Source organism: Ahaetulla prasina, chromosome 2 (genome assembly GCF_028640845.1).
Source record: "Ahaetulla prasina isolate Xishuangbanna chromosome 2, ASM2864084v1, whole genome shotgun sequence".
NCBI lineage: Eukaryota > Metazoa > Chordata > Lepidosauria > Squamata > Colubridae > Ahaetulla > Ahaetulla prasina.
Genome location: NC_080540.1, coordinates 146,753,130 through 146,765,612, shown reverse-complemented (window position 1 = coordinate 146,765,612; position 12,483 = coordinate 146,753,130). Strand labels below are relative to the sequence as shown.

The 12,483-nt window shown below is 41.5% G+C and overlaps 1 protein-coding gene across 2 annotated transcripts; it reads left to right on the top strand.

Annotated features, from left to right (window-relative positions):
* The first annotated feature begins 1,742 nt into the window (after positions 1-1,742).
* ZC3H10 (zinc finger CCCH-type containing 10) lies at positions 1,743-12,273 on the top strand. 2 transcript variants are annotated; one of them, XM_058166917.1, is made up of 5 exons: positions 1,743-1,906; positions 2,666-2,688; positions 3,917-6,060; positions 7,147-7,193; positions 9,712-12,273. In XM_058166917.1, exon 5 carries the CDS (start codon positions 9,746-9,748, stop codon positions 10,928-10,930), a length of 1,185 nt encoding a protein of 394 aa, XP_058022900.1. In that variant the 5' UTR covers positions 1,743-1,906; positions 2,666-2,688; positions 3,917-6,060; positions 7,147-7,193; positions 9,712-9,745; the 3' UTR covers positions 10,931-12,273. The 2 variants fall into 2 exon arrangements, with proteins under 2 accessions (XP_058022900.1, XP_058022901.1); XM_058166918.1 differs by lacking the exons at positions 1,743-1,906; positions 2,666-2,688; positions 3,917-6,060 and adding an exon at positions 6,098-6,679.
* The last annotated feature ends 210 nt before the right edge of the window (positions 12,274-12,483 follow it).

Genomic DNA, 12,483 nt, shown 5'->3' with positions numbered 1-12,483 from the left:
GAAAAAATAACCCACTGAGCTTTGTGGATCAGGGGTCTCCAATCTTGGCAACTTTAAGCCTGGTGGACTTCAACTCCCAGAATGCCCCAGCCAGCTTTAGGGGAATTCTGGGAGCTGAAGTCCTCCAGGCTTAAAGTTGCCAAGGTTGGAGACCCCTGATGTGGATGATGAGATGATCATAATGATATCTGCCATATTACTGGCTACCTTAGGGCTCTGTTTACTTGAACGCAAGCTCCGTTAGCCAATACCATTGTTGAGGTATTGTTTTGGTTTTTTTATACATTAGAAGCCTGTGTCTCTTAAATAGTTTTCTCATTAAAAAAAGGGGGGGGGGGTAGTAATAGGAGAGATCTTCTTAGTCATGGCCTTCTTATTCTCCCAGTTATTTTCCAAAGCATAAGAAGGCAGGACAAGAAACAATAGATGGAAACTAATCAAGGAAAGAAGCAACCTAAAACTAAGAAAATTCCTAACAGTGAGGACAATCAGTGGAAGGACTTTCCTTCAGAAGTTGTGGGTGCTGCTGCTCCTCCATCACTTTTAAGAAGAGACTGTCCACTTGTCTGGAAAGATAGGGTCTCCTGCTTCAGCAGAGGATTGAACTAGAAGACCTCCAAAAGCCCTTCCAATTCTGTTATTAGTCGGTCTATAAGATGCTACTGTGAATGTGTAGAGTTTAGCTTTAGTGTTTAGTATGTGAAGAATTTTTTTGGAACGTAATATTTATCAAGGCTTAAACAGTTTTGATACCTCCCGATCTTCTCATGAACCGTATGTGCAATTCTTCTGTATAAAAATAACAACCTTATCTGTTCTTAGGTACTCAGCTTTCTTAGCTGTCTTTCTTTCAAGACAGTAAATATTAAATTAGTAGGTTTTAGGTCTGAGGATCTTATGGGGTTTACTAATCCACCAAGAGTAATGAAATGAGACCATATATTAATTTAGTAAATAACCCTTTTTTTATTTTTGTCACACAGTATATATAAGCATAAGCATGTAATAACTATACAATATATAAGCATATATGTAAGTATGAGTATGTAATAACTATATGAAATTGTATACAATCGAAGGGAACATTAGGACAGGAACGGTAGGCACGCTGGTGCTTTTATGTACGCCCCTTACAGACCTCTTAGGAATGGGGTGAGGTCAATAGTAGATAGTTTTTGGTTGAAGCTTTGGGGATTTTGGGAAGAGACCACAGAGTCAGGTAGTTTATTCCAAGCATTAACAACTCTGCTACTGACCCTAACCCTCTCTTTAGTTAAATACAATAATTTGCAAAATGCAAGGGTTGCAAATTTTTAAAAAAATCATGGTTTATTATTGTGCAGGGCAGTAATGATTTATAAGATTAAGCAGATATTTAAATTGATGAAGTATTTCAGGAAGTACCTTCTGTACATAAGTAGGGGCAGATTGTGCTGGATACATAGCAATTCATTGCTGGAAGAAAAGTTCATTCTGCTCTATTTGTTCACTTTTAATCATAAACTGTTTCCCCTTGAATGAATTGTGCTTGGCTATCACGTCTTACTATTTAGACAAGAATTCGAGTAAAAGTTACTTTAAATTCAAAATGGCGGAAAACGATACAGACCTAACCGGGAAATGCAGAAAAAAAACGCAAGTGCCTTTATGGATGCGAACTACATTTCCCATCTTGCAACGCGGCAGGAACGTACTTAACTCGCCCCGCCCGCTCACAAAGCAAACTATAAATAGCAAGTGACGGCCTTCCTATGCCTTTCTGCTGTTTGCCGACGGCGCCATTTTGTTTGTGAGGCGCCTGGTTGTAGTTGGCGCGGTCTTGTCCATCCGTTGCCATCCATCCGTAGCCTGGCCGTCTATTTCTAGGGAGTGACCCCAGGGGCCTCGCCCCACTATGAGAGCTAAGGTAAGTTGTGTCTCGAGCCGGAAAATGTAGGTCGGATTTGAGTTCGTTTGCTTCAACGCTCCTTTCGATGGGTGGCCAAGAAGTAAGCGAGGGCCTTCATGGTAGGTGACGGAGGGACGGTTTGAAACAAACTGAAAAGACTGGTGGAATGGCTTTGGCGGAATAAAGCTGTTTTGAGCCTCTATACTAAACTCAGGGTTGAGGCCTCGATTAAAGTATTTTTTAAAAAGGGAGCATGTCGTATGTAGCACGGAGGAATGACAGTAAAGCATGGGAGGCTTTTTTAAACCGTCTAAATAATACTTGAAACATGGGAACTCGTCTGAAAAAGCTTTCATTTAAATGGAGAAATTCAGTTTTTAGTTTCAATACCTTCCCATCGTATCTTTTGATAATATAGCCCTGTTGAACTCTGTGGGCCTCACTTCTGATGAAGCCATATATTAACTGATCACTAACTTCTGAATGGCTATTATGTATAAGTAACTCTTGCTCTGCAGTAGCACGCAGCGCTCGAGGTTTTGTAGATACTGAACCTAAATGTAGTAGGTAATATTCTACATACACCGTATTGATTTAAATGCGGAATTCATTTTCATGCTGAACTTTTTCAGCTTTGCAGCTTTTTGCCCATTTCTATTTTCAATTTACACCTTGGTGAAATTTTGCAAAATATAATTTTAAATGTGTAACAATGTTTTATTTAGTTGCTGTAATCAGAAATTCTAATTGATTTTTTTTTCTTCCCACAATTTTTAGTGGCGAAAGAAGCGAATGCGCAGGTATGTGAGCATATGTTTTTACTTTATTGTGTTTGCTTGCTCTAAAAAAACTATTAGATGTTCTTTTAATCTCTAATAAGACCTTTTTTATTTGTGGCTTGTTTAAAATTAAGTGGTAATTTGTCAAAGCTCATGGTTGAACTTAGAAACTAGGTGACTTGAACTATGAGCCTGTTTTCATGCAAATTCATATTCTTGTACCTGGGATTGCAACTGACTACCTTGAATCAGAGATTCTTACTATTGTGCATCCAAATGTGAAAACTTTTGTCAATTGATAGCAGAAATATAAATAGAATTGCAAGGTCTATTCTTGAATTGGTAACAGTAAGCAATGGTTTAAGAGTGTAGGGACTGCTAAAAGCAACATTCAAGAAAAAAGGGTTACTTCAAAACTAGTTAGTGTCTGTAGTGCCTATTACATCCAGTTTCTTGTTACTGTGCTGTTTTAAATGAATATTCTTCAATATGTCTGTACAGGTTAAAAGTTTAAGACTGAACATTTCAGGGGCCAGCAAATGGACATCTTTGTTTCATAAATTCAGGGGTTTTAAGACTTGATAGCCTAAAGAAGCAGAATGTGCCCAAGTATACTTCATACAATGTTTATTATATTTCTATAGGTGGAAGGCTTTAAGGGGTTAGGATTAGTTTGGTTTTTTTACCACTTTAAATATTGAATAGGAACATAAGTTTCTTGGATAGGTAAAAATAACAATTGCTATGAGACAATTTTTATATTGCCTGGTGTTTATGTAAATAATATAAAGACAGTGACTGCCTCAGCTGGCTGACATTGGCTGATTTGGATTGGCTGGACCATCTGAGAATTTCTGGGAAATTACTTAAGTAATGCTGCCACGAAAACTGAATCCGTAATCATCAAACCTGTATATGTTGATCAGAAAATTTAAAATGGATTTGCTTTTTTTTGTACGCTGTGGAAGTATCTATTTGAAGAAAAATAGAATTATTAAACTAAATAGTCCAATAATAGTTATTGGAATTTCTATTTGATGTCTCCTGAAATGTTCCGTCTTAACCTGCTCATCAGAAATTGATCTAGAAATATGAGTAAGTTCTATATCCCAATTTCCTCATCCTATACATTGTCTTCAAAGTTCTATTTTTGCAAGCATCTTGTGTTTAACAGAAATGCCCCAAGTCTTAATTTAAACTCTTAAAATAATATTACTTTAGGATTTTCAGTTAATATTATTTTTTCTAGGCTGAAGCGCAAAAGGAGAAAGATGAGGCAGAGGTCCAAGTAGACATCATTCACAGTGCTACTGAAGCTGCAAACAGCGTGGAAGGGTGGAGCCTTGGGAAGCCGACTTCCAGATAATGCCTTCTCTTTGCTGCTGCTAGAAGACTGCTTGCCCTATCTTCAGGAGATTCCATCTTCAAGCCTGGGAGCAGTGATCCTTCGAGGATGGCATCCCTGAGCTTTACTATTCTGGACTGATCTTGTCCTTGGTGGCTTGATGTAGCAACTGTATCAAATAAAAACCCCTTTTTGGGGGAATTCTACATGTTTTTTTCTTATGATTTTTCAGTAAAAAGATTTTGAAATTATGGTGACACAAATGTGTCTAGGTGATTTCAGTTTCACTTTGGGAAAATTCATTTATGGTTTTTTAATTTCATTTCTCAGTTTGGTAAACCATTCTGTAATGCAGCTGATGGTTTTGAGTTGTGATAATTGTATAATAGAGTAAGATAACAGTCTTATGGTATTCAGATTTTTAAAAGATGGTTTTGAAGGAAAGGCATTCTGCTTAGAATCTAACCAACACCATTTCTTCATTTAAAAAAGTCAGAACTTTCAGCTCTACAAGTTCCTGGGGGGTATTTTATACTATACCTAAAGTAGAGGAAGCACACTTCTCTTAGATTATTCTGGAACCCATGAAATCTATCCCATATTTTTTTCTAAGATCAAATGAGTTTATGATTATTGCAGAACAGATAAATTGCATTTATTTGCTATTCAAAAGTGATATGACTAGAAAACTTGAAGAGTGTGTTTTATTGCTTGTTTCAGTTGCCTGATTATTCTTATTAGGTATAATATTTATAAAATTTATTGGCTGCCTATTTTAAAAGATAACCATGTGGCTTGCAGTCATAAAAGATAGATACCTACACACACAGTGCATGTATTAAAAACAAATTGTTTTATTATAGTAATTGGTTCTGATTTCTGATCTCTCTGTGGAAGTACTGTAATATCCACTGTAAAGGAATGATGGTAACTTAGCGCTAGAAAACAAAGACTGGATAAGTGACCCGAAGCCAAATGCAGTATAATTGACCTAAGCCTACTTGGATGTTACACTGAGATTTCCTTAAAAGTTTGATCTGTTGCACAATTATGCATATGAATGATTTCAAAGCCTATGTCATTTGAGAAAGAATGTATGGCTATAAAATGGTTTTAGAAAGCTTAGTGATTTCCAAAATGCTTCTAAATCATTTATTGCAAACTTCCACTTTAGAAGGTAAGAACCATTCAATAGAAAATTGTGCCAGTTTTGAGTTATCAAAGCATGCCAATTTCATAATTATTCAGTGGTGGGGTTTGGAAAGAGCGTTGTAAATTTACTAATGCTCAGGAATGTAACAAATTTTCTGTGAAGGGTCATCACATGGAAAACTGATTTCCACTGCTATAAACTAGTATAAATGCCTGGAAGTCACTATCTTCCTTTCCAAAAATAATTGATAAATTTTTAGCTTTGTTAAAAATTGGTTCATAAATAAAAACCACAAACTGCTACGGGGAGTACTTGCTTTTGGGGGTGATCTCCCAAGTTCGAGTTAGTAAAGCTCTACTGATGCTTTTTATAGACAACGATGGCTGCCCCAGATAGGCTTTTATAAAAGCTCCTAGGAATACTGGACGTTCGTCTTTTTCCCGCGTTCCCCATCCCCCCCCCACGGGCTCTTCCTTCCGCGACCATGATGATCACACATCGCAATAACGACGCTGTCGCCCGTCGTTGGATTTGGTTGCTGACAAAAAGCGAGAGTAGCAAGAATTACTTTCCCTTAAAAGATTGTAACCGAGCGCCAGCAGCAGGGAACAGTATCCGCCGCCGGAGCTTTACGCGTAGAGTTTCCCGCCACGAAAAAGTCCGGAGTCGGTAACGGAGGCCGAGGAGGCCTGGTCAAATTCGCCTCAAGTAACAGGGCGGAAGCGGAGGAAGAGAAACTCGTCGCTATGGCAACCTTGACAGCCGGGAACTTCGGTCGACGGCCGGGCTGGAGAACGAAGCATAGAGTACTTCCGGCGGCAGCGGCAAGAGGGGAGGAAAGACTGTGACCGGAAGGGGTTGCGCTTTGTTTGGAGCAAAAGAGGTCGGAGTGAGGGTGAGTGGGTGGAGGTGGAAGTGTGTGTGTGGTGGGGGCGGGCGGGGGGAGGAAGATCGTCTCCCTCGTGGGGCTCCAGCGGCCCCCATTTCCCACTAGAAATGAAAGGCGCGTCCTCTGAGAGGCTCAGGAGCCCGTCCTGCCGAGCTCCTTCCCGGGGCCTCTGACAGGGACCCCCAGCTTCCCTTCTTGTGGTCCCCTTCCCCAAAGCCAGCCGAGCTCTGCCTCGGCCTTTCCCTCTCGGGGAATTTGTTTTTAATTCTTCAAGGTTTTCCTTCTTGAGCCTGGGAGTTCTGTATTCAAGATCCTGTACAAGATAATTGGAGAATGAGCGAGAAAGCTCAGCAAGAAACTAGGGAGTCAGAACCCTGCATCGCCTTCACCCCTGAAAGCAAAGAGCTTCGTTTTTAAGGAATATGCAAGACTTCGGTGTATGTCCTGTCATCAGCACTGGACTCCTTTCACAAATATAAACGTGATGGGGTTGTATACCTCGGCTTTCTGCTCCTTGCCCTCGCAAGATGTGTATGGGACACGGTTGCTTTCATTAGGCTGTCAAAACTCTAACAGCGGTATTTTGATATTATAAAAAGCATACAACGGCGGCATCATAAAATAGGTTGGTGCTTTTAGATGTTATGTTTAGATGTTAAGGGATTTCTCAAAAGTTTCCTAAAATTTCTAGATCAAAATGCAATTGATAGGCTTGCTCAGTGACGCTTTGCTTTCCGCTGTATAAGCCATAGAAGGAAAACTGAGCACAAAGAAGGAGAAGCACAATCCTTTTCAGTTTGTGTGAGATTAGTTAAGAACAAGTGGGATGCAACAAGCCATATATTAAGCACTTCAAGAAAATGAAAACATTCTGTTCTCTGCAATACTTGAAGTCTCAGTAGCAGATTTTCAGGTATTCTCTGTCAAATTGGAAGCTGAGAAGCCCCTGGAACAATTTGGAACATTGAGACTGGGATTGTGTAAGAAAGTGTTGATCTTTCTCTCACACATAGTTACATAGGCACAAGCACAACATTAAGTGTGTCTAGAAGGATTTTCACATCTTGCTTTTTTTGCCTTTCTTGCTTTTAGGTCTTGGGGCCATTCTGGAATGCCTTTGAAAAATTTATATCACAAAGGTAAAATTCCAATTAGACATAAGTATCTGTTGCTAATGAAATATTAGATGTTTTTAGTTTAATGGAGGGGCCTTAAATTCAATTTACAATCGTGTCGTATTTGTAATTTGATTTCTGGACTGCGTATGGGAATTTCCTCACACAATTTTTTCCAAACAGTTTGAAACTGGGAACAGTATGATAATTCAAAAAAACAAAATGCTCCTCCATATGTAGGGATTTGTATCTATTTTCACTGTTTGAAATTGTGCCATTTGAGCAGACACCTCTTTCCCCTTCCTACAGCTTCATATAAACAGTGGTATTGTGATCTTAATGATGGATGATAGAACAAGCACTCAAATTCTTTTTGCTTTTTACGGCATTGATTTAGTACAGCTTTGATTTCAGATACCGGTTGGAGGGAATAGGTCTTTAGATCTGAATATATGAAAAGTAATTTGCATAATTTATGTATGTAATTGAGGTAATTATGTCATTTATATGAAGTTACATTTACAAATGATGCTGTGCCAATGATAAATTGATGCCATTTGCAAAAGTTAATGCAATATGTTAATGCAAGTAATGGAATAAGTTCAATTACGCAACTATGTGAATGATGTAAATTAAGTCAATTATTTTGACAGCTTCAGAAGTAGCAGACCATGATTTGGAGATGACCATTCTTTGGAGGTGAACTAAATTTTGGTTGGTTGCATCCAGAATTTGCTGTATGCGGGTGATCTAGCGGTGAAATCCACTTACCTTCGCTATTGGTTTGGGAAAGCGTGCACCTCTTCTGCGCATACACAGTCTTCTGTGCATGTGCAGAGGATAAAAAAGGGACGTAATGATGTCCTGGCAGGTGGGCGGAGCCTCCCGCTCAGTGATGAAATCCTCCCCCGTTTGCCATTGGTTTGTTGCCTGCGCATGCGTGGTGCACGCCAAACACACACTGCACATGCACACATGTGCAGTGCGTGCCAAACGCACACTGCACATGCATGTGCAGTGCATACCAAATGCACGCTGTGTGCATGCCAATGCACAGTACGCACCAAACATGCTGTGCTCAGAAAAAGGCTTGGGAAGGTAAGTAGAACAGCGACGGAACAGCTGTGCTGATTGTTGGAAGTACCAGTTCAATCAACTGGTAGCTTTTTTTTACAATCGGTTCGCCGAACCAGTAGCTTTTATCACTACTGGTTCGCCTGAACCAGTGCGAACTGATAGGACTTCACCACTGCTCCTGCCACCGCTGCTACTAGTTCGTGCAAGCCGGATAGATCCGGCCGGATTTCACCGCTGAGCTGATCCAACTGAGTGTAAAATTTAAGTGTATTCATGGTTGCCGGTTCTGAACTTAATCTGTTGTGACATTTGGAACAGGATAGAGATGGAAAGGGGAGCCAGATAGGTCCATGGCTCACCAATAGAATGTATGTGGAACCTCTGGCAGGATTCTAACCCAGTCCTTCTAACCTGCAGAGCCTCAAGTCAGGCTCAACCTCCAATGCCCCCTCCTTGCAAGAAGTCTTTCTTGCAGTCTTTTCCAAATGTTAGTGGAGTGCTTAGCCTGCTTTCAGATGAAGTGCCACTCATCTTATGCTGCTTCATATCTTAAGCTGGGAATTATGAATGGTGGCGGCAGCAGTTGTCAAGAGCTGCAACGCTGAAAGCTCCCCACAATTCCCTAGAATCCATCTGTGCTTAAAGCTGTCCAGTGGGAGTGTGTTCACTTTACTAATAATGCTTGAAGCTACTTCAGTTTGAATAACATCTGTAGGGATGAACGATGTCCACTCAGCAGGAGAAAGACCTATTCCCCTCTATTCTTTATTTCATTCGTATATTGCTATTTGGGTGAAACCTAGCCACTTTAGTTGAGTCATTCAGGAAAATTACGGTGTAGTTATATTATTCCAGTGTAAAGATGTATACCATCGTCTTACTGAGGGTGGATTGTGATTAGTGAGGTATTTGACTTGGTGAAAATTATAAGTTGATACCAGGTTGCATTTTGTGAGGCAAAATTCAGTTAGTGCGAGGCTAGTGTGCATGCAGCTGAAGCTAGTTCATTTGCAGTTTCTGCTGGCATTTTAGATATTAATTGTCATATGTGCAAAATGGAAAAAAGGAAGGTTCTATTGGAGGAAAGCTTAAAAAAAGGAGAGGGTCATTTTGGAAAAGCTAGACCAGAATACAGGTATCGGCAGGTGTGCTTTGGATATGCACTTATCCTCCAGCTTCTTTTTTCTTAAATATTGTGAAATCTATGTCCTATTTTCTATATAGAAAACGGATAGGAATGATATTTAATTTTTTTCTTTTTTTCTTCCTATAGCTATAACAAATATTTCTATAGTTGTTTGTAAACTGTACGGTACAAATATTGCAATCCCCCAGTTGATCATTTATCTGACATTTTTAAAAGGTGGGTTAATGCAATGTATATATTTAACTACAAATAAATAAAAATATGAGATCCGTTCATGGCCTCTTTCCCCTTTCATCCCTTATTTGGACTCCTGCACAGCTGCTTGAGTGAAGGACGCAACCGTGACAAGAAGATGCCTGACCGGGACACCTATAACGGTAGCGGTAGTGATGAGGCAAACGCCAATGCCGACGACATCTGCCGAGACTTCCTGCGCAACGTCTGCAAGCGGGGCAAACGTTGCCGTTTCCGCCACCCGGACATCAACGAGGTGACCAACTTGGGGGTCAGCAAGAACGAGTTTATCTTCTGCCACGACTTTCAGAACAAGGAGTGCGTCCGCATCAATTGCCGCTTTATCCACGGCACCAAAGAGGACGAAGACTGCTACAAAAAGACCGGGGAGCTTCCCCCGCGCCTCCGCCAGAAAGTGGCCGCTGGACTTGGCCTGTCCCCGGCTGACCTCCCCAACAGCAAGGAAGAGGTTCCCATCTGCCGAGATTTTCTCAAGGGGGATTGCCAACGTGGGGCCAAGTGCAAATTCCAGCACTTGCAGCGGGATTATGAATACGACGCCCGGGGCCTGACTACCCGGGAACAGGGTATCACCACCCCTGTGCGTCGCTATGACCCCTATGACCCAATGTATGACTCTGACCGATGCTATGATGACCACGACCCTGTGCTCAAAAGGAGGCGAGTGGACGGGCTCCACTTTGAAACGTATGAGTACAACTTCACTAGTCCGCGCACGGTGGAATATCGTCTCCTGGAAGAAGAAAACATCATGCTCCGCAAACGGGTAGAGGACCTCAAAAAGCAGGTCAACAACCTCCTGGCCACCAACGAGGTCCTTTTGGAACAGAACGCCCAATTCCGTAACCAAGCCAAAGTGATGACTCTCAGCTCCCCGGCTACAGCCACCGAGCAGACTCTGGCTCCGACCGTGGGCACTGTGACCAACTATAACCACAGCATTGCCCAAACTCACACGACTCTGAGCAGCCAAGCCCTGCAGCCACGTCCCGTCTCCCAGCAGGATTTGGTAGCCCCCGCTGGAGCGCAGGCAGCACCCCCGAGCAACGCAGCCCCTCCTATGAACCCTGAAATCACCCCGCTGTCAGCAGCTTTGGCTCAGACCATTGCCCAGGGGATGGCTCCCCCTGTATCCATGGCCCCCGTAGCTGTATCGGTAGCGCCAGTGGCTGTGTCGATGGCTCAGCCTCTGGGGGGCATTACTATGAGCCATGCCACTACTCCCATGGTGACCTACCCCATAGCCTCCCAGAGTATGAGAATAACAGCCATGCCTCACTAGCCCACGTGCCATCGTTCAGTCTACCCCATGCTGTTCCTAAGTCAAGGGCGGGCACAAATCCTGTTGAAAGTCAAGGCAAAGAGAACGATCCCAGAGGTGGATCTTGAAGCCTCTGGAAAGTCCATGGGGAAGGATAATAACCTGGGTTGGCATTTTGTCTGAAGCAGGTTTAGGGGCTGTCCTTTCACAGTGAAAACAGAGCCCAGCCATAACAGAAAAGCAAGCAACAAAAGCATTTGGAAAGTACAGAGGTCTCAGAAGTTTTTTCTCTGTATCTTATTTCTGTTTTGCTGTTTGCCTGTTCTCCTTGTAAGTGCTCCAATTATGCTTTTGAGTCTAAGAACTGAGCATATTTTCCAGCCTGTGGATTACAGAGTCTGTTGTGTGGCTGAGCAGAGGGGAAATAACAGTTCCTTCCCTGGTACTGTACTTGTTCACAAAGTGAAGGACAATTTCCCTTAGCTCGGTCTGACGAAAGGGCAGAGACTTCATAAGCAGACCGAGCCAGCCTGAATTTTTGCACTCTTTTTCTTGGTGTAGAAAGGCAGGGATCCAGGCACCTGGAATGTAACTAATTTAAATTGTATTAGTTTAATAGACAATGAACTGGAAAAAGTTGCAGCAAACAGAACGTCCCTTCCTTTGGGGTAGATTAGCTCTTAGTTCTGGAAAGAACAGGTTCAAAGCACGTACACAGCACTGATAACTTGATAGTTTGTGTAGTGGAGGCAATTGCGTGTGTTTGCATATGTGTGTGAATCCACACACCTCATGGATACACAACACCCACATCGATGGCATCTCTTTACAGGAACGTTGAGGCTTTCAAAGAGTCCAGAGTTTAGTTGCAGGATCTCTTGCTGCTAAAAAGCTGGAGTTCTGGTTGAAATAGACAGGGATAGGCCATCGTGCAAACTCAGTTCAGCCCCTTTCTTCCACTTCTTGCCTCTTGCTTTCTGGCTTTATTTGATATCTGAATTCCCCTCACATCCAAGGACTTTGTGGTAGAACCCCACCTGCTGTATGTTACTTCACTTTTTGTTTTGTTTTTCAAGGCACCACTTTTTAATTACATATATAAATAGATTCTTTCCCTCAGTGTGAGTTTTTTGTTTTTTTCTGGGAGGTGGGAGGGTATTTTTCTTTTTGTTTTTTGTTTTAATGTGAACTTCAGCTCCTCCTTGAGTCTGAAGTAATGGTATTAAAACGATTTGAAGGAAACGAGAAAAATGTTTGATGACCCAGCTATTTCTACAGTTAACAGTGTAAATGTTTTCAGCTATTAAAACAAATGTACAGTCCTCACCGATATTCATCCCTGTAATGATTTTCTAAATTAAAAAAAAAAAGAAACAAAAAAAGATCCTCTTCAGTCTTCTCCCAGCACTTCAGAGATTTCGACACACACAGTAAAAAATCTGGTTCAGGTCTTGTTGGAGCAGAAGGCATCTGCTTCCCAAAATATTGATCATAGTTGCAAGGAAGGGAGAAAGGAGACTTCCCGAAAAATCTAAGAGGTTTATAGGTGTCATTCTCCTGAATAAGCACTGAGG